We start from the raw sequence: 19,847 nt of genomic DNA, 5'->3' as shown, positions 1-19,847 counted from the left end.
GCAAATTAAAAGTCCATTTCCGGTTGTCGATATTTGCGTTTCTAGTGGAGATATCGTGGTGGAAGTGCTTGCCTTTTTACGGCGTAAGAGCTCAGCTATTTTGGCTTTAATGCCCCAACTGGTTTAGCCACATTTAAAAGCACCTGTGTGTAGAGTGCTCTTGGACAAAGAGATGGCGGAAGACGAAAAGAGTGGCGAACCGTTGGGAGAAGAAAACGAATTACAAATTATTAAGGTAAATCCTTGCCAAAATGATTGACGTTTATTGGTATACCATCATATACAAAGGCATCTCCACTAGTTATGTATGCATACATAATCTACGTGTCTTATATGTATATGGGTTACTATAACAACAGGGTCTCAGATCAGCTTTCAGCTCATTTTACATTCTCTGTAAGAGCCGTATTTCCGGATTCACCGTTTACACGAAATCAACCTTTCAATATGTCTGCATTTAAACACTACATTAGTGTTTGGTGTCGACGTACGCGCAACCGAAACTGTTGTAATAACGTTGTTTTTCTGCTTGAGAAGGTGGGTTTGCATCCTCAGCAGGATGACACAGTACTCCTGTGCTCGACAGAACATAGTTGTATATACCTAAATGTCCTGCAAACATAAATGTGCCTATGATTGCTATATTGAATTTTTCTTTCCGTTCCAGGAGCTTGTCGATCAACTGTACAACTTCAGAGACTGTTATTTTGAATCTCACAGTGTAGAAGATGCTGGTAAGAAACAGCAGGATGTGGCACAGGAGCAGGAGAAGACACTGAAGAAACTATTGGAGAAAGAAGGTGATGACGGGATGTTACTGGACAGACGTTTGCCTGGAATTCCAGTGCTATTTATTAAATATTCTGTCTTCTTTAGAAAGCTTCAAACACAAGGCTGAGTATCTGCTGCAGAAGGGCAGGTGCCTCAACGTTGCTCCTGAATTCAGCAAAGAAGCAGAAGAATGCTTATCCAGGGCTGTGAAGCTGGATCCAAGCATGCTTGAGGCCTGGAACACATTGGGCGAGCAATTCTGGAAGAAAGGAGACCTGGCTGGGGCCAAAAACTGCTTCACTGGGGCTTTGCAACAGGTGAAACCATAATATTTAACCGTGTCTACAATATCTCTTGAATTAAAGTAACCTGGGATCAGGTGGTTTGAAAACACTACCAGAACCCCACTCCATCTACTGATGTAGCCTGGTAGTTTGTTGTCTTACTTTGGATCTATCCATCAATTCCAGAGCAAGAACAAAGTTTCGTTGAGGAACTTGTCCATGGTGCTGAGACAGCTGCCAGCAGCAGACAGCACGGCGCAGGGCAAGCAGGTGATAGAGAGTGTGGATATGGCCCGCCAGGCCGTGGAGCTGGATGTGAAGGATGGCACATCCTGGTGTGAGTATCAGTGTTTTTACTAGGGATGCTCCGATCGATGGGTCACCGATTATGATCGGCTGATACCAGCGTGATCTGTGAATGCCGTTCACTACCTGTCATTGCGATCACAACAACTGGTCACCTGTGACAGCCGGCGCTCTGATGAAGCCCTGCTGGTTGTGAAGCGTCCACTCCTCCCTACTCGCTGTGCACTGGGCAGCAGCGTGTCTGGCGCGAAAGTTCTGTCATGTAAAGTGTACATCCTGCAGCACATGCACAGGACAATGCTGTGAAGGAAAACGCCTTCAAATTAAACACACCATTTAAAGCACCAGCACTTGACGGAGCACGGAGAGTTTGCTGGGCTCATGAACGTGAGACCGCTGATTCCTCAGCAGCAGGCTATTAGCACAGCTGACGCTTAGCAACACCCGCCGGTCCAAGCATGACATTTGGAATGATAAGAAGTGATCATTAATTTCACCGACCTAGATGACCAGCCTTTCTCAGGTGTCGTTTATGTGGAGACAGAAACGACCGAGTCCGTCGCCGCTTTGGAGTCAGGTGCAGCGTTTGTTAGCCACCTGAATCTGAAACTTTTGAAAACATCCAGAGTGGAAACTTTCATAAATGCAGTGCTCTCTCTCTCGGAGTCCCGCTGCAGTATGTAAATATTTCACAGACATAACAAAGTCTCTAGAGATTCATGTGCGACGTCTCGCATCGAATTAAATGTTTTCCAGTTGTCCTTTTGACAGAATAATTGGTGCATTCAGCAAGTTTTTTTCTATTTTTTGCCACCTTGAATAGGTATATAGACATGTGTCTGAATTAATATGATTTAATGGTTCATGTTTTCACATCACGTACACAGAAGGTCTCATCATTTTGATTACAAATTCATTGTCAATCCATGTGATCAGTGTTGGTGATCGGTGGTGATCAGCACTCTGGCTGATCGTGATCGGCAGCAAAAATCCTGATCAGAGCATCCCTAGTTTTTACTAGTGTTCCTGAATACCGACAGGTCCACTGTGAAATTACAAGCAATGATGTTGGAAACAAAATGCATAAATAAAAAATGCATAAATAAATGCATTTATTTGAGGCATAGGATTGCATTGACATTCGCATCTCACATGGCATTCGTCTTTAATCATTATAAGACACTTTATGAGGAGATAAACTTCATAATAAGCAACGTAAAAAAAGTCTATATATGTATATTATAGTATGCCAAAAAGTCGTCTTCTATAATTTGTTTGGCACTTACATATATTTAATGAGCCGCCAATATGCTGTCGTAATAAAGGGCTCAACACAAAGTCTTTTGCTTGTCTGTGGTTAGTCGCACTGGAGGGGCTTATCGAAAACAGGACGGAATTTGAGGTTTTGACATTCATATTGAGCCTCCTCAAGCTTGTTCCTCTGATGTTGGATAGTGGGAGTGGCCTGTCGTCAGAGGACACCCTGCGGTCCTTTTGAAAAAGGGTCTCCTCCCTTAACTGCTAGTCAAGAGCCGCCTGCTCAGATGTCGTTGCTCCGATGTACTAATATGTCAACCTAAACAGCCCTGTAACATCTGAAGCCTTGTGGATCTCTTAGGTCATAGCCACTGTACCTGGTATTCACTAGGTGTTGCTCGCCTCTACAGTGATCATAGTGAAGGATTTTGTTGACGTTGTATCACAATAATCTCTAAAACATGATGTTATTGTTCTCAACAGATGTCCTCGGAAATGGCTATGTGTCATTGTTTTTCTCTTCTGGCCAGAATCCTGACTTGTCTCAACGAGCACTTAGTGCTTATGCACAGTCTGTGAGTTAATCAGCTTTTGTAAATCGTTCTATGTCTAATGACTTCTGCCAAATGCAAACAAAACCAACCAACACAATGTTTTTCCTTGTGCAGGAGAAGGTGGACAAAACAGCCTCGAGTTACCCAGAAATGCATTTCAACCGAGCCACTCTCTTTCAATATGAGGAGATGTTTGGTTCAGCTCTTGCTAGCTTTAGCCATGCTGCTGCGCTTGACCCTGGATGGGAAGAACCTCCTGAGAGAGAGAAGCTGCTGCTGAAATACCTGGGAAAAGTCACAGAACTAATGCAAAACAAGGTTACTTTACACAACATTTATATCTAATACTGCTGTACTGCAGTTATCATAATAACAGCATGCCATCTGACAAATATGAGTCGATGTTTATACTGTAGCAATATTGCAGCAGATTTATATATATAATGAGCCAAACCTTTTATCACCGACTTGGTTCTACTGAATGTCCTCAATTCACTCGAGTACAGTGGTGAACTGTAAATGAAAGAATAAGAGGTTTTGTTTCCTACATTTAGGGCTCTAAAAAGTCATTATCATTATTACATGTGGTGGAGAGCTCTGGCGTCTGTGTAGTTTTGTTCTCTGGCCTTAATATAGCACCAAAGACTTGTTCCTGTGTTCTAATGAGTTTGGTCCTCTCAGGGAAAGGTGAAGGCACGGAAGTTACGGACGATGCTCTCCAGCTTGAACACCTCAGCCTTGGGTCCGTGCCTGTCCGCTCAGTTTCGAGCCCCCTCTGGCAGGGTGGGCAACTTGCAGCCGAGTTCCCTTTCTTCTCTCACTCACGGCCTCAACACAGGGGTTGCCGCGATGGGAAAGGTGGTGTTCAGTTTGGGTTTTGAAGGGCATATGGCCTTGTAAGTCCATTTTACCAAGTGTTGTTCTTCGCGCAAAGGCAGTGCAGGGTGTTTAAGTTCTGATCTCTTTCTAGCACATTTGGTATGGTGGACAGTGAGGAGACGTGTATCGTGGTGATGGTTTACAACACTGCATTCAGCTGGGGCGTCCGGATAGGAGACACCGTAGTCATACCGGAACCTCAGGTCAAGAGACACAGTATCACACACAAAGAGACGGTCAGTGTTTCTTCCATCATTTCAAAATGACTTTGCTCTTAAATTTATTGTAATTGTATTTGCTCCTTTTCAGTCCTTTGACTTCAGAAGCATACGCGTGGACTCTCCTCTGCTTCTCATAGTCAATGGAAAAAGACCAAATGCCCAAAGTCAGATTGCCATCTCTGTCAGCTATAAAGCACAGAGTGAATGAGCTCATCACAATGCAACCGTGTTTGTGTGTGCGTGCATGTGCAAGTGTGCGGGAGATGCAGGGAAAATGTACACCTGTGAGTGAGGTTTGTTCCTTTTGTGTTTGTCTTATTTTATACACAGTTGTCATGTCGGAGTGTCAGTTGAGAGACCTGTATATTTATAAATATTCCTTTTTGTATTCTGTTGTAGTATCTTTTGAAACAAACAAAAGGGTTTTTTTTATATTAGGATGCCATCCAAACTTTCCATAATTAAGGTTAAGTTCTGTTTAGTAAGCAGTCTGCGGTTCTGGTTTGAGACTGAGGACTGTATTTTAGTTTCTTTCATTTGTGAACAGAAAGAAATGGTAAATATCAATTCATACACAGCTAAAAACATAATGACTTGCCCTATTTTTGAGTGGTCATTACCAGTTGTCACATACTTCCTTCATATATATCCACCCACTATGTAAAGTAGCCAATAGAATTGAGTAGTTTTTCCACATTTCATAAACTCATGTTTCTAGGCCAGGCGGCATTTTGTGATGCAACATTTATAATGTAAACATCCAGGACCTTAAGCAACATTTGGAGAAGTGTACCACATGCCGGTGCTGCAAGTGTTAACTCTTTTGTCTCCTGCCACAGTGAAAGAATTGACAGTGTCTCACCAAGTTCAGCCCGGGCAGCGGATTGTTCTCCCATGGTTTGTGGCCAATAAACAGATCTAAAACGCAATATGCTGCATTTATTGAAACGTAACAAGAAAATGTGTCATGAAAAGGCCTGTTTTGTGTGCAATCCAACAGTCGAGAACATTTTAGCAGGACTAAACAGTGTAACACATCTAACGCCAAAGTACAACATGGCCAACACTGAAAACACTCACCAACCAACTTAGTTAAGGTACTCATGGTCTTGCTTCCATCAGTGCCTCTTAAACTTGCATGCCTTCTCTTTAGCAGGAGAGTTGAATGGGAAGTGAGTCTTCAATCCATCTCCATTCAGACAGGAGAAGAACTGACTCTCCCCATCATGACGGTGGAACTGCGGGCTTCTCTGGGGGGACACCTGCTGAGGAAGCCCTGTGTGACCCGCAGGGAGGTGGATGTTAGCATGGTTGACTCTGGCCCACTGTGGTGGATGGCTATGTTCAAAAAACATGAGCTCAAGATAAATAAAATACTAATAAAACTATGAATTCAAAGTTTACAATTAGTTAATGATTCATTGAGCAATGTAACTACATTCTGTACAGGAAACAAACCATGATAGTTACACATGACAATCTTTCAATCTAATCTATAGTACATCATGGGAACCCAAGAAAGCTAGCAAATCCGACCTTTGTCAAATTGGTGGTATCCGGGTGGCAGGTTTTCTCGCTCGTTCACCAACATGTTGCGCATCCTGAGAGCGTCATACATGCCTTGTAGTTTCTGATACTGGCGGCTCTTCTCCATCAGCCTCTCAGACACCTCGCCATACTTCCTCTTGTACTCCTCCAACACCTATGTGGACCCACAATTGAAAAATCAATCAGTTTTAAGAGGAAACAGAAGAAGAAAAACAATTGAATACATTAAAAACCAAAATTAAAAAAAATAAATGATTCCAAGAGTGTAAAATACTGGTCCTTTCTGTTCTACTCAGAAGGATTACACTTTTAATCACTTGCTTTCTTCAGAGAGGTGATTTCTCCTCTCATGGCTGACAACTCAATCTCTCTGCTCTGGTTCTGTTGAACCAACAACTTCTCCAGCTGCTTGAGTTGGATCTCTGCTCGGGACAGGCTGTATTCTTGATACATCCGCTCCTGATAGACCTGTGTTTGATATGAAACGTAGTTCCAGTTATTAAATATTTACCAGAATAATATTTGGCAGCAGCAGAAAGACTTTATTCGACCTGATAGCTCCAGAAGGCCAGCGCGCGGGTGCTTATATCAAGCACTACGTCTGGTCGCAGACCTGCCAGGACCATAGCTTTGAAGTCCTCAGAGGGAGACAACTCAGTCCGAACAATATCCAGCTTTCCAGACAGAGCTGAGGAGCAAGCCGGGCAGGTGGCAGGAGAGCGACTGAATTCTGCTGATCCGTGCTGATCACAGAAAGCATGGGAACAGGCTGTGACCCAAGCAAAGCCACTCAGCTTGGCTCGACACTTGGGGAAGTTACACAGGAGGGTATCGTCGCAGAGGGACATGAGGACACAACTCTGATGGGACAACTGTGTGAATCGGGTGACAGAACACTGTAGAGGATTACATCAAAGAAAGGATTTTTTTCATTTGAATTCCGGTAAAATGACACAGGTCTCATTAAACTTTATTAACAAGGCAGAATATATTGTTTTAAGAGTTGATATAAATTCGTTAAGATTTTAGGTCAGACTATATTTCGTATAAACAACACATTTACACAACAATACTGTGGGCTAAATGAAGTATTTAACAGTTTGGAAATCTGTGTACTGAACCACACTGAAACTACCTTCAGTGACTTGCGAGGGTTTTCTGAAAGTAATTTCCTGCGTCGTTCAGCTTACTACTAGCACTACGCTTTACCCCGCACTTATTACAGAGAGTTTAAATGTCATATTTAACAAATAAATAAATAAATAAATATCCGTATTTTAATGGGTACATTTTCTAAATGAATCGCGTCGCTAACGGCTAACCATTTTCCATGCTAAAAGTTAGCATTGACAACTCACTTAAGTAGGGTGCAAACTAGTTATGATTACTTCATTACATTTCCTAACTTATTTTTGAAACAAATCAAATTGTCCTGGGGTTTAATTAACCCGTACTAGCGAATATTGCATGAGAAATGCGACCATACCGAAGGTTCCCGCTGCTGACTCCTCACGGACTGGGTGGGCTGCAGCAGGTGACCAGCAGGTGGAGCTAAATGACTCACAACTCGTCTGAGAGCATTTGGTTTGATAATAACTTTCAAGCCGATGACGACGTGATACATGCGCTTGAAATAAACAATAGAGACTATAATTATTTCTCTTGGTTCCTTCCATATCCTTCGTCCTTGCCTCGTGACTACTTTAATGATATCCTATCATCCTCTATTGAGAGCTTTGAAGTAAATTTGAAGTCAATCCTCAACACCCAGAAATCCCCAAATAGGCTCAAATCCCTGTGTCTGCTAGATATCACAAATTCTCATCTGCCCACAAAACAACATGACAACTTTAAATTTGATCTTTTGGAATCCCAGCTGTAGTAGGAAGGGACAAATACAGCAGAGCATTTCTACTAAAACTGTGCAGAGCCAGCTGCTGTGTCATCCATTAGCTTCGGACCCGGACGCTTCGGATTCTCCATATGAGAGCAGGCCATGTCCACAAGTTGTTTTCTACTGAAAAATGTCAAACCTATGGCCCTTGATTAAAATCAATGTCAATGTATTTGCTCCGTCCGTGTTTTTGGTCCCTTGTAGTGTTGAGTTTTGAAAAATTGCTGGTGAGATACCGGACCAAATCCATGCTGCAAGCTCTGGGTGGCCATTTGTGGCTATGACTCACAGCTTCTGTCAGCTAGAGAACAGGCATGGCGTTTAAAACATTTCATGGCATGTATGATACTTTAAGACATCACATCAGTGCCTCACATCAGCACACGAGTTCCTCAGAGTTGAGTGACTAAGTGACGACGACTGAGTCATTTGCTAAATACTGAAACCCTGTCTGTCGTTGAAAAAGGAGGAGAAAAGTAGTTGAAAGTAGTTTTTCTTCATGTTTTCATGCTATTTTTATGGAGCGAAAAAATGTCAGCCTGGCATCTTTGCCTCATCAAAATTGGGTCTTTTTGAGCCAAGTCTGGACTCCCTGCCTGGAACCAGTATGGTATCTGGTGCGCACACAAAACCCACAAGGAAGCAGGTATAGACCAATGATGACGGTTCTGGTTTACCATTGGAAGTGAAAATGTGTGTTCAGGCCACACATGGTAGCAACTTGTAGCGCACTACAGCATGAAAGTTAAAAACTAAGCCTCAATAATTTCCATCAGTATTTGTATGAATTGCAATGGAGATGGGAATTCTGATTGATAACAGACATATACAACATCATAATATCCATCCACACTTACTGTACAGGCCAAAAGTTTGGCTCCGCCTTCTGATTCAGAGTTTTTTTCTTTTTATCTTTATATCTTTCTGTATTGTAGATACCTACTGATGGCATCTAATATATGAAGCAGGATATATGGAATTGTGGAGCAAAGAAAAATAATGTTGAACACCACTAAATATTGCTGCATATTTTAGATGACTCAAAGTAGCCACCTTTGTTGGCAGCACTGCAAACCCTTGGCTTCTTAATAAGCTTCACCATGTAGCCACCTGTTGGAAAACCTTATCAGGTGACCACATCATGAAGCTCATTGTGAGAATGAAGAGTGTGCAAAATAGTCATCAAAGAAATATTGGCTGTTCTGAGGAATCTCATATATAAAAACATGTTTTGAGTAATTACACGCGTCTTTGTTTATTACATCATCCATTAGGGTCCATTCATAAGTTTTGATGCCTTCAGTGAGAACCTACAGTGTAAATAGCTGTGGACAATAAGAAAATGCATTGAATGTGAGGTGAGTCCAAATGTTTGGCCTGCACTGTATATGGTCATAACTTAATCAGGACGGGATTTTCAACTGTGAAAGTTGCACGAGAAAAGAAGCCAAAACCGAGTGACACATCAGAAACATCTGGTCATGAAATTTTACAAGGAAGGTCAGAAATCATAGATTATGGTACATGTGTGACAGACTGGAGTGGAAGAAATTAATTTGTACAATACTGTATGAGTCCTTTCATCACAAATGCAGCGTGATGGAGTGGTGTCACAGGCAGTTCTTACACCTTCTGCACTCCTACAATTGGACTATATATATATATATATATATATATATATATATATATATATATATATATATATATATATATATATATATATATATATATATATTGTGAGACACCTATACTTCAATATGACCCATTCCTCCTCCCTTTTTCTTTCTCTTTCATCCATTTCTCCACGTGGTACAGGAGTGAAGGCAGGGGGTGAAAGGGGGGCATTGTACTGTGCAGCAGTGGATCCGGGGGTTCATAGTGAGAGAGGAGAGATGCTCACTCAACTGTGTCCAGCACGCCATTGTCAAAGATCCCCATCTATTCTTTTCCTTTTAAATAGAGCTCCAGTGTAAGATGCTTTTTAGGGTGGGTGGAAGAGCGAGGTGGGTGCAGTGAAATACATGCATGAGGAAGAGAAATGTGGCCCCGCTTGCACGCAACATCCATGCTGATAATTGGCTGGATTGAAATGAAAGGTTATACATTTGGACATCTGGAAATACCACAACTGGGAGAGTGGGTTGAAATGTTACCGCTCCATTTGTTTGCTTGTAAACTTGAAAACCGAAAATCTTTTTTTTTCCTCCACAAAGTCACCTGTTTCACTGTGGTGACTTTTAGTCATCTTCTGTTTAAAGGCAATGAATTTGTGCTCTCATACCTGAAATAACAATGAGGTGTGTCAGTTTTTGCTGTTTTGCCTCCTTAGAGGAGTCATTGTCTTGTTTTTGTGGTGGGTTATAGCTGATGATGAGTGTTAAGAAAAATAAAGCAGAGGGACAGAGAACCAGGGAGCCTGTGTGTTACACGCCATTGAAATGCAAATATCATTGAAGAACAAGGAGTGGTTCTGTGTGTGTAGTGTGTGTTTGTGTGTGTGTGTCCGCTGTATGTGCATGCAGCGGGCAGCAGCGAGAGAGGAGGGGCGCAAATTGGACAAGTTTTTGGAGGAGAAGAGACTTTAGGAGACAGCAACACACGCATCCGCGGCAGCTTGATCTGACGTGTTCCTGGATTTCTCCTACCCTGTAAACTTCTGCCGCTGAGAGTCGGAACTTTTGAAGCGCTTCAAAGTTTTTCAACTGCGCTTTTGGCTTTTGAAGGATTTGAGGTGGATGGTCCGGCTCTTCCAGGAGCGCGTCCAAGTGCGCGGAAACGTGTCTGGTGTCTTTGGACCGACTGATGCCCCCCTCTCCCCCTGACTCGTGAATCATGTCACGCCGGAAGCAGAAGCGACCCCAGCATCTCGTTAATTCGGACCCAGGAGGCCCACGGTCGCTATCGCAGGGTGAGAGAACTTGTTTGGTGTTTCTTTCTGCACATTTCCAGCGAGACTATTCCTCGCGCAACAGATGCGCCTTGCCTAAGAAACTTTTACGCAGACATTTCCACAAATTAATTCATCGTGTCAAGCTTCATCGAATGCTTTTAATTCAACTATATTAGAAGATGCGCGCAGTCACGTTTCTTTTCGATCTTTTTAACTGACTCAAAAGCTGAGGTCTAAAAGTTAGTCAGCCCCTTCTGCATGGTCATTCGCTGCAATGGGCCCTTGTGAATCAGGGCCTCTGGCCCTTTGGTTAGGTCCAATCAACTTGTGCGTTTGGAGTGAATAGAGAAGGATTAACTAACATACATCTGTGGCTGTTTTCATGTGCCGTTTGTCCTCCAGGAATCCAGCTGGCCGTTCAGCGCTGACCACTGGGGGTCTTTGATTAGTATTGAGAACTCTCTTATTTGTTAACAATAAGGTGCATGGGTGGGGGAGGGGAGGCTGTGTCTTGCTAAAGATTAATCTTCCTCCCCTTATTCTCCGCTTCTTTTACTTTTCATCCATGCCTTTCTCTATGTGCACCCCTCTTCTGCCATTCTACTTTCTCAGCACTTCCCTCCCCTTTATGTCTCCCCCTCTCTCACCGCTCATTGACTGTATACTCCTACACAGTTGGGGGTTCAATGAACGTGAGGAATAGATTCATAAGTGATTGCACTCAGAGTTGTACATGTGTTGATTCACCTTTGCTTTTGAACACGGTTACCTTCAACACATTCACTGAAGGTAAACTACGTCTGGATTTAGGATGATTTCAGGAGCTTCAAACCAAAGGTATTTCACGGAGGTGTAGTCTTTCATTCCATCACTATATCTCTCCAGGAGGGAATAGTTAGTTTGTCTCTCCATTGTTGTTACCCTCCCCCCGTTTTTCCTTTTACCCTTTCTCACTCGAGAATCTGAAAGAATTTGACCCCCAAGCAGCAGAGGTTAGATTAGTTGACCAATCAGAATGTCTGGACAGTGCCCAAGACCCTTAGTATGGCCTGACCCTTGACCTCCACTGTGACGTAAGGGGGTCGGGTGAATGAGGAGATGAAAGACGTAACCACTGAAGGAGGGGGGTGGGTTAAGAGGGGTTATGGGTTGTCCTGGTGATGCCCATTGTCCTCTGAAATGTGTTGCCATAGCAGCAAGGTGGTCTGTAAGCTTTTTTGTGTGTGCAAGATGTTTGAGGAGTTTTGCTCTGGAGAGCACAGATTGAGACAAGACAACACAAAGACTCATAGACCGCAGCGGTTTTCTCTCTTGTTTATTTGCTGGTTCAAGGCCATTTCCTCGCAGGCATTTCTTTTGAGGATTGAACTGGATCTCGATGTGGACGTGAAATTTCTGAACACTGTTTGTGAACCACTCATTTTCAAAGTATGAAGTACTAAATCATTTGTATGGAATCATGGCAGTGAAAGCCGGAAATGCAGTGTGTGGTCTAGTCCCACTGGCAGATATCAAGGGTGCAGGCTAATTAGAGACAGTTTTAATTGATCTTAAACTGAACTGTGAATAGACAGTAAATTGGATTTGGGTTGGATGGTCAGAGTAAGCAGTCACATCCTGTTCTCCTGCTGTGATCCCACTTGAGGATTAGCTTGGTGGGGGCTGACAAAGCAAATGTTTAAAAAGCTATTTGCATTCTTGTTTTACTGCAGATGAACACCTGGGCATGAAGTCTCCGTCTACGTCTCTGGGCTCAGAAGTTACCTCATCTGGATCCTCTTCTTCATCCCCCACTTCTCTCCAAGACTGCCAGCCACCTCTGGCCCCTCGCCCATCCCCCGGTGGGCTCCACGCGCCCTCTTTACCAAACGAGAGTTCACCGCCTCCCCATTGGCCCAACCACATTGCCCCTTTTACCACCTCCCTTCCAAACACCCATTCTTCCCTCTCCCCTGACTTCCCTCATCCCTCCTTATCATCGCAGACACATTCGCCTCCTCCACTTGGTCAAACCTCAGGCGCCCACATACTGTCCCACCAGGGAAACTCCCATTCCACTATGACATCCCCGACAATGGGCAGTTCAGCCACCACCACTACCTCCTCCTCGTCCTCATCATCGTCTCAGTGTGCTGGGACCCAGCGTGACAGCTCAAGTCCAGGTCAGCAGCAGGCCTCTGCTTCCCCTGCAGAGCAGGGACAAATGCAGGTGCCGCCAACTTTGGCGATACTTTTAGAGGAGCTGAGGGTTTTACAACAGCGGCAGATCCACCAGATGCAGATAACCGAGGAGATCTGCAGGCATGTGCTCAGACTTGGAGGGGCTGTATTTGGTCAAGAGGGGAATATACAGGTTAATGGTGGAGAGAGCAACCAGAAATCTGTGGCCACAGCGTCACAGTCCCCTACTCATCCCTCCACAGCAACTCCAACCACAGTTTCATCTCTTCTGACAAGCCTTCCCTCCTCCCTCTTTCAACAACCCCCTGCCTCCAAAGCTGCGCCTACACATGTCAGTAAGGCTCTTTCTTCCACTGCGCCCACAATATCTGCCTCCAACCCCGCCATTCCCTCCTCTCTCTGCTCTTCGGTTGCTTCCTTGCATCCACTGTCCTTGTCATTGGGCCTGCCACCACGCTACCTCCATGAGAAATCCTCAAACACCAGTTCATTTGGACACACTAATGCGATCGGTTTTCCCACTTCCTCCATTTCAAATGGTAGCCACTCCCAGGATCACCAACCCAGCTCTTCTGTTGGAAATGCCTCCTCCTCTGGGCGCCCACAACATGTGTGTCGTTTTTGCGGGAAGGTTCTGAGCAGTGACTCATCTCTGCAGATCCATCTTAGATCACACACAGGTGAAAGGCCATACCAGTGCCCAGTCTGCCTCAGTCGCTTTACAACCAGGGGAAATCTAAAGGCCCATTTCCTGAGGCACAGGGAACAGAACCCAGAGTTGTCGCTCTCACTGCTCCCACCTGCTCTGTCAGAACAGACTCATAGTGGGTCGGCTCCTGGATCAGCGCAGAGAAGGAGAAAACGTAGAGCTGAAGATGAAGAGCCATTTAATGGAGTGAAAGGAAGTGTACCAGGGATGGCGGACAACATGGCTTTAGGGTTCTTGTCTGGAACATCCACTCGCCCTTCCCCATCTTCTCTACCTCTGCCCCCGACTGTGGACATGGCACTACTATCGACCGCTCATTCACTTCTACAGCTAAACAGAGCATCAGCTGCCGCCAGTGTGTCAAGTTCTGTGCTGTCCTCAACATCTTCATCATTGTCCTCCTCTCCCATGGGAAGTCAGTATAAAGGAGCCAAGCAGCAGCGCTTTGATGAAAATACACCGCCACAATCAGCACTCCATACACCTGCCTCATATCCCCAACTTGCACACCTTCCCAAGATTCTCTTTCCCGGCGGCACTTCACCTCATCACCTTGCACTTCTGCGAGCACCGGGCCATCCATCCACATCCCAGCTTACCTCACCCCATCAGCTTCCCTTTCCCTTTCCTCCCTTTCCCAAGCCAACAACTTCCTCCCCTTCCTCCTCGCCAGCAACCTCGAGTCAGACCTCAGACACCTCCAAGTTACAGCGGCTAGTTCAAAAGCTTGAAAAGCAGCCACAGGGTTCCTCTTCGTCCTCAAACGCGTCCTCCACCTCGTCACTAAGCTTTGCTGAGGCCAATGGGGACACGAATGGCCATGATCTGAGCACCACCTCGAGTGCTTACCGTCGGGAGATGTTAGCTGCTCTGGGTCTGAGTCCAAGTGCAAATTCTTCTGGTGTTGCAACAAGCCAGGGGGAATTGGATTCCCACACAACAACCTCCACTGCGCCATCATTGCCCACTACACAGACTGCCAATCAGTGTGGGGTTTGCTTGCGTGTCCTCAGCTGTCCAAGGGCTCTTCGTTTGCACCAGGCAACGCATATGGGAGAGCGTCCATTTCCTTGCAAGTTATGTGGCCGCTCCTTCTCTACCAAGGGTAGCCTAAGAGCCCATCTTGCAACTCACCGTGCAAGACCACCAAACTCTCGTGCCCTAAACTCATGCCCATTGTGCCCACGCAAGTTTACCAATGCCTTAGTTCTTCAGCACCATATACGCTTACATCTTGGAGGTCAGTTACCCCCGGATGAAGACATACCACCTGAAGATGGTGGTGATGTAGAGAATGGAGCCTTTGAAGATGGCGTGTGTGATACTAACGCCTCTCCAGCTAAAGGTCCACAGATTCTTCCCCTCGCCTTAACATCAGGCTTGAAGCCTGTCAGTGTTACTGACTCAGCTGCTGCTCAAAAGAAACCCGGATCGACTGACAAGTATTCCGTTAGCACTGACGGATTAGGGGGGTCAACACCGAGTGTGAGCCCCCCTGTAACCTGTAATTCCTCTTCAGTGGGAACTAATGACCCCCTGGATTTAAGAGAAAATGCCCAAGTTGATGATACCGCCGTGAATGGCTCCATCTACTCTGACCAGGAGACCAAAGTTGATCCAGGCAACACAGTTGAAGTGCCCTCAGCTGGCTCCCAATTTACTGACATGAATGGTGATGCAGAGAGTGACGACAGCCCACTTTCCCTTTGTGTTCCTAAGCCTTGTGGTGAAAATGATGTTCCACTGAAAGAAAGCGGCAATGCTGCCAGGTTGTTAGAGGAAAAACACATTCCATTGAAGGAGGATCCCAAAGTAAGCGCTGAGTCCCACCCAGAGACCCAAGCTGTGAATCCACTGCCTGCCCTAACACCTCCTGCCAGTCCACGGGCAAATTCAGAATCCAAAGAAGTGGATCCAGTGACAGATGAACTTCAGAAGACGGAGGACAACCAGAGTACAGGGCCGGGTGAGACAAGCACATCCAGAGACACAACTGTGGATGAAGAGCACATGCTAAAGGAGCCGAGTGACAGTACTGCTGAAACACCCTCAAAGGACCCAGACCCTCCTGCTGCGCAACAAACCCCTTCCACCCGCGCCGACAAGCCCTACAGCTGTTCGCTGTGTGGGAAGGCGTATGCTAGCCGCAGCGGGCTCAAGGTAAGATAAATACTGTGATGGTGGAACATTAGAGTTAAGAAAATGTCAGGGCATACAATGACAAACCATCCTCTTCCTAGCATCCTTCAACATGTCTAGCATCTCATTGGCTGTCTTCTGCTTCTCCTTCTACCTGGTGCTTCCATTCCGCTTCTCTCCTTGCTGTCCCTCTGATGTGCTACAGAAAAGCCAGTGTTTCCACAGAAACTATCCCATATTGATCAGAAATCATCATCATAGCCGGATGGTTAACATGTGTTGCAGTTCTGCTCATGTACACTGTTAAAGAGTTGTCTTTTGTTTCCTTCAGGGTCATATGAAAACTCACCCCGGGGCGACGACCACGTCCACGTCCAAGGTTCAGTCCGGTGAAGGAGACACCACGGAGGAGAAAGAAGAGAAACAGGAATGCACAGCTGCTCTAGGCGATGCTGACCAAGCTGGCGAGCCCATGGACACAACAGTCTAGTTTTATAGTTAGAATTGACGCACATCTAAAGGGTCCTGACAAAGGAATGTATTTTTCCATGTTTTTGTCTTATTAATTCATTTTTACAATGGTTTAAATTTGAGCTAGAGTGTTATTCTAAGTGTGAATGTAGTCGTCTTAGCTGTGTAGTTTCTTCAGACCACAGTGAGGCCTCAGCCCGACAGGCCTCACAGCCTTATGTTAAGAGCACAAGCACGACATGTGTTAGCTGGTGTGAGTTCTACTGACGGAGACTCGACATATACCAAATTAGACCTGAGTAAGCACTGGCCAGTGATTGTAAATACGAGCCGTAGTTGTCATTGAGATGCTGCTGAACACATGTTGATGATGAGTTGCACTGTGACTTTCTCTGGATCTGGCGATGACCTTGAAGATGATGTAACTCTTTCACAAGTGCTGTGCTTAATAAGCTGCCACTCTTGATGTATATATTTATCTGGTGCTCTTAGTGAAGATCTTGACAGCAGTGACTCCCGTCCATGACACCCCCCATCACTTGCCCATATCCTGCTTCTTCAGAAGTTGTCAGCACTCCTGCTTTCAAGCTAGTGTTTGTATATCTTGTACCACTTGTAACCTTTTTTGTAGCAATGACACAAGACATGTTGATTCTCATGTAATGTATAAAAATTCAATAAAAAATATAAAGTGAGAAAGAGAGTTCTGTGTTGTTTTCCTTTTAAAAAGAGCTGTAGTCGCCTCTTTGTCCATTCATTGATGTTAAGTATTCACTCTGTGTGACACAGACTCTGCTTGAGCCTGCGTGGATGCTGTTTCTCAAGTTCTCCTGTTTGTTCCAGCTCTGTCTGGATCTGGGCTTCTTTTGTCTGAGGTGGCAGTCTCCTAATTCTGCTTTTTTTTTCCTTCAATGTCTTTTAATATGTTTCAGTTCCCCGCCACAGCCAGTGTGTATGTGTGTGTGAAAAGGATAATCAGAGCCTGTATGAGTGTGATTGAGGACGCAGCTGTAGAGGGCACCACCTCCCTCCTTCCCTTCACCCTCTCTATGTCATACTCTTTCATACCCACCCTCTTTCATTTTCTCTTTCATTTCTCTCACCCAGTCTTTCTACTCCCCTCCTCACCCTTTACCTCCCCCTTCCCACCCCATGTAATGAGCTGACACACAGGAAGCGCTAATCCCCTCACAATACCACCCCTCTTCCCCCCAGAGTGACTGGGAGCGGGACAGGGAGCAACAGGGACCAACCTGGCCCAGCTGTCCCCAAAATGGCCGCCTTTTAATCCGTCCAGTTTTCAGTCGACAGGGGCTTCAGGAACCATGACAACCAGTAACCAAGGAAAAGAATGCCCAGGGCAGAGGGCAGGACAAAAGAAGTGAAAGGAGCCATGTGTGAGAAGTTTGTCCACATGCGTTGGTGAGCGACAAGGGACACGTCTCAATCACAAAAAAAAAATAGTTGAAAAAAGAAATCGCGTCAAGTTTTCAGGATTCAGAAACTGAAAAAGAGACGTTGAGCACGAAGAGCATCACAGCTCAGCGGAGTGGACAGTGTTGGATCACACACCATTCACTTATGGTTCATCATCAATCATTACTGACAATCAGCGAAAGGTGAAAGGTTGAGTGGCGTTTCAGGTGACGCAGTCCTCATCAAGTAGTGGCTTCTCAAATGACCAAACTGAGCTCAGCAGCAGAGTGTGTGACAGTCCTGCCGAGAACAAGCGCCACAGAAGCATCTCTCGCTCTTTGTCTCAGGCAGAAAACTCAACAGAACCCGACTCCTGCTGGCCAGCCTCCCAATAGCTCAGCAATGATCCATCCAACGATTATACATTGCCACAACTTTTTTTCTCCTTCCCATGTTTTCAAATGTATGACTTTTAATTTTTTTTATTTCATTGTTACCAGTATTACGTAACTGGTTTAGAGTTTCGAGGTAACATTCATCTGTTGTCAATGTTTTCACCTCTCACATGAAGAAAACCAATGAAACTTTTCCACTTTCTCAGAGCCATTTTTGTGCACGTTTGCACACAGCATTACTTTCGGCCAACGCTTTGTCCTTCCATTGTAGTCCGTGAGTGCACTGCTCTGTCAAACGGCAAACAAGCAAAAAAGAAATTTATTCAAGTCTACTGTGAACAGTTATTTTATACTACTACTGAGGAAGTATACTCAAGTTTGCTATTGACATACTACATTTAAAATGGATAAAAGTAGCACACACAAATGCAGTATGTCAAAGGTAATCGTCACGTATACTTCCCTTAGTTTGCGAAGGGTAAATTGACATGTTTGTTCTAAACTGAACGATATTTGAAACTGTAAAATTTTGCGAGTCAAGACAAGATTAATTTTTTCCCTTGTTAAAAAACACTCAATATAATGTTTTGTGAAATCATGGACAATGTAAAAATGTATGTCAGTCATCTACTAACTTCCTAAACTTTGTCTTTGCAAAAGTTCGCCAAGTCTTTTTAATTAGATCAGTTTCCTCTACTTCTTTCAACTACTACACGACAATTCTGGTCTGTTGGGCTGCATGTAATTTACCATGAGGTCACAAGAGGGCGTGCGTGTTATAGCGAAGCCACAACTCTGCAGTATGAAATTAGCGGTCAGATGGGGGGAAATAACTATCGGATCATGAAATTGTTGTCGTTTTACCGTTCACCAATAGGAAGTATTGTCAAAGGTGTTCAGTGATATGTGGTGAGCGAATTGGTATTTGGTTTACCAATTGCATTCACTTGCCCTAAACGGATGATCTGACGCGCTGCAGTCATCACAAAGTCATTGTTTCTTCTGTTCAGATTGTTTAACAAAAACAGCCATCTACATTCCTCACTACAAGACAACGTCATCATCAATATACATTATTACTTTTATTATTATTCCCAGTGTCTTGGGTATCTTTGAGGAAACATGCATACATCTTCTATTCCTCTTTGACCTCAAGAGCAGGAGCTGGGCCAATCTCAGCATCAACGGGCGATAGGCGGGTGACACCGGCCAGCCCATCACAGGGCAGCACACATATAGACAAACAACCATTTGCTATGGCAGTTTAGAGGACTCAGTTAACGTGAATGCGACCCAGGCCTTCTTGCTGCAATGTGAGCGTGCAAACCAATAGGCCTGTATGTTTGAGCATGGTTTTGAAATTATGAATTTAAATCATGTTTATGCTCCAATGATCAGATAAAAACGTTTTGACATCATTTCATATGGTTGAAAGAACGACAAAACAACACTAAACATTAATTGATTTGCTTGTCCTTAACTGCATTGAAATGGCCATGGAGTGCTGGAATACATCCCAGTCACTTGAAGCCAGAAGTGGGGGAGACGCTGGACTACCTTGCCAGTCCAGCTCAGGGCACATACTCTACAGCTGGGGTCACCAGGATGGTGCCCACAGGCAGAGACCAAAAATAATTATAATAATGTAAATTTTCATGTTATTACATTATTATTATAATGTTTCATTGTGTGGTTCTTTTTTTGTTGAGCCATTGGCAATTATTGTGAAAACTCAGCAGTGAGACAAGTATTTGAGAGGAATATTACTTATCATCCGATATATATTGTGATTTCAGAAGCGTGTACTGACCTGATGGTTACAGACAGCCACTCAAATCTACAGGCAGAGTCACTTTAGCATCAGGACTTCCTTGTCAGTTCTTCCCATCTTTTTCTGAAGAGATAATTCTTTTCTGTAATTTGTGTGAAACC

General features: G+C 44.5%; 3 protein-coding genes across 7 annotated transcripts; 2 read left to right on the top strand and 1 right to left on the bottom strand.

The window, feature by feature from the left end:
* Positions 1 to 30: 30 nt before the first annotated feature.
* Positions 31 to 5,645, top strand: ttc5 (tetratricopeptide repeat domain 5). 2 transcript variants are annotated; one of them, XR_008414164.1, is made up of 10 exons: positions 31 to 235; positions 668 to 800; positions 877 to 1,088; positions 1,242 to 1,392; positions 3,102 to 3,193; positions 3,287 to 3,490; positions 3,854 to 4,068; positions 4,143 to 4,287; positions 4,361 to 4,565; positions 5,112 to 5,645. XR_008414164.1 is itself a non-coding variant. In XM_053859605.1 (9 exons), exons 1-9 carry the CDS (start codon positions 173 to 175, stop codon positions 4,478 to 4,480), a joined length of 1,335 nt encoding a protein of 444 aa, XP_053715580.1. In that variant the 5' UTR covers positions 31 to 172; the 3' UTR covers positions 4,481 to 5,645. The 2 variants fall into 2 exon arrangements, 1 of the variants encoding a protein (XP_053715580.1); XM_053859605.1 differs by having other exon boundaries at positions 4,361 to 5,645.
* LOC128755688 (E3 ubiquitin-protein ligase CCNB1IP1) lies at positions 5,212 to 7,516 on the bottom strand. Of its 4 annotated transcripts, none has more exons than XM_053859610.1 (5): positions 7,307 to 7,516; positions 6,372 to 6,563; positions 6,142 to 6,288; positions 5,809 to 5,974; positions 5,212 to 5,548 (listed from the first exon to the last, which is right to left on the bottom strand). In XM_053859610.1, exons 1-5 carry the CDS (start codon positions 7,442 to 7,444, stop codon positions 5,391 to 5,393), a joined length of 801 nt encoding a protein of 266 aa, XP_053715585.1. In that variant the 5' UTR covers positions 7,445 to 7,516; the 3' UTR covers positions 5,212 to 5,390. The 4 variants fall into 4 exon arrangements, with proteins under 4 accessions (XP_053715585.1, XP_053715584.1, XP_053715582.1 ...); XM_053859609.1 differs by having other exon boundaries at positions 5,893 to 5,974; positions 6,372 to 6,716; positions 7,307 to 7,366; XM_053859607.1 differs by having other exon boundaries at positions 6,372 to 6,716; positions 7,307 to 7,362.
* Positions 7,517 to 10,325: 2,809 nt separating this feature from the next.
* On the top strand, positions 10,326 to 16,737 carry si:ch211-212k18.5 (sal-like protein 2). Its single transcript, XM_053860796.1, has 3 exons — positions 10,326 to 10,622; positions 12,317 to 15,654; positions 15,965 to 16,737. Exons 1-3 carry the CDS (start codon positions 10,547 to 10,549, stop codon positions 16,121 to 16,123), a joined length of 3,573 nt encoding a protein of 1,190 aa, XP_053716771.1. The 5' UTR covers positions 10,326 to 10,546; the 3' UTR covers positions 16,124 to 16,737.
* The last annotated feature ends 3,110 nt before the right edge of the window (positions 16,738 to 19,847 follow it).

This window comes from Synchiropus splendidus, chromosome 3 (assembly GCF_027744825.2).
Source record: "Synchiropus splendidus isolate RoL2022-P1 chromosome 3, RoL_Sspl_1.0, whole genome shotgun sequence".
Classification (NCBI taxonomy): domain Eukaryota; kingdom Metazoa; phylum Chordata; class Actinopteri; order Syngnathiformes; family Callionymidae; genus Synchiropus; species Synchiropus splendidus.
The sequence above is the reverse complement of the archived record's forward strand: the minus strand, read 5'-3'. Positions and strand labels throughout refer to the sequence as shown.

Bases quoted from the DNA above. Each gene is read 5' to 3' on its own strand.
- ttc5 (XM_053859605.1), top strand. From the start codon at position 173: ATGGCGGAAGACGAAAAGAGTGGCGAACCGTTGGGAGAAGAAAACGAA. The intron at 3,194-3,286 runs GTGAGTTAATCA...TTCCTTGTGCAG, and splicing joins TTAGTGCTTATGCACAGTCT to GAGAAGGTGGACAAAACAGC. The intron at 3,491-3,853 runs GTTACTTTACAC...TGGTCCTCTCAG, and splicing joins CAGAACTAATGCAAAACAAG to GGAAAGGTGAAGGCACGGAA.
- LOC128755688 (XM_053859610.1), bottom strand. From the start codon at position 7,444: ATGTATCACGTCGTCATCGGCTTGAAAGTTATTATCAAACCAAATGCT. The intron at 6,564-7,306 runs GTATGGTCGCAT...TTCTGTGATCAG, and splicing joins GTCAGCAGCGGGAACCTTCG to CACGGATCAGCAGAATTCAG. The intron at 5,549-5,808 runs GTCGGATTTGCT...CGGGTCACACAG, and splicing joins ATACCACCAATTTGACAAAG to GGCTTCCTCAGCAGGTGTCC.
- si:ch211-212k18.5 (XM_053860796.1), top strand. From the start codon at position 10,547: ATGTCACGCCGGAAGCAGAAGCGACCCCAGCATCTCGTTAATTCGGAC. The intron at 10,623-12,316 runs GTGAGAGAACTT...GTTTTACTGCAG, and splicing joins CCCACGGTCGCTATCGCAGG to ATGAACACCTGGGCATGAAG. The intron at 15,655-15,964 runs GTAAGATAAATA...TGTTTCCTTCAG, and splicing joins CTAGCCGCAGCGGGCTCAAG to GGTCATATGAAAACTCACCC.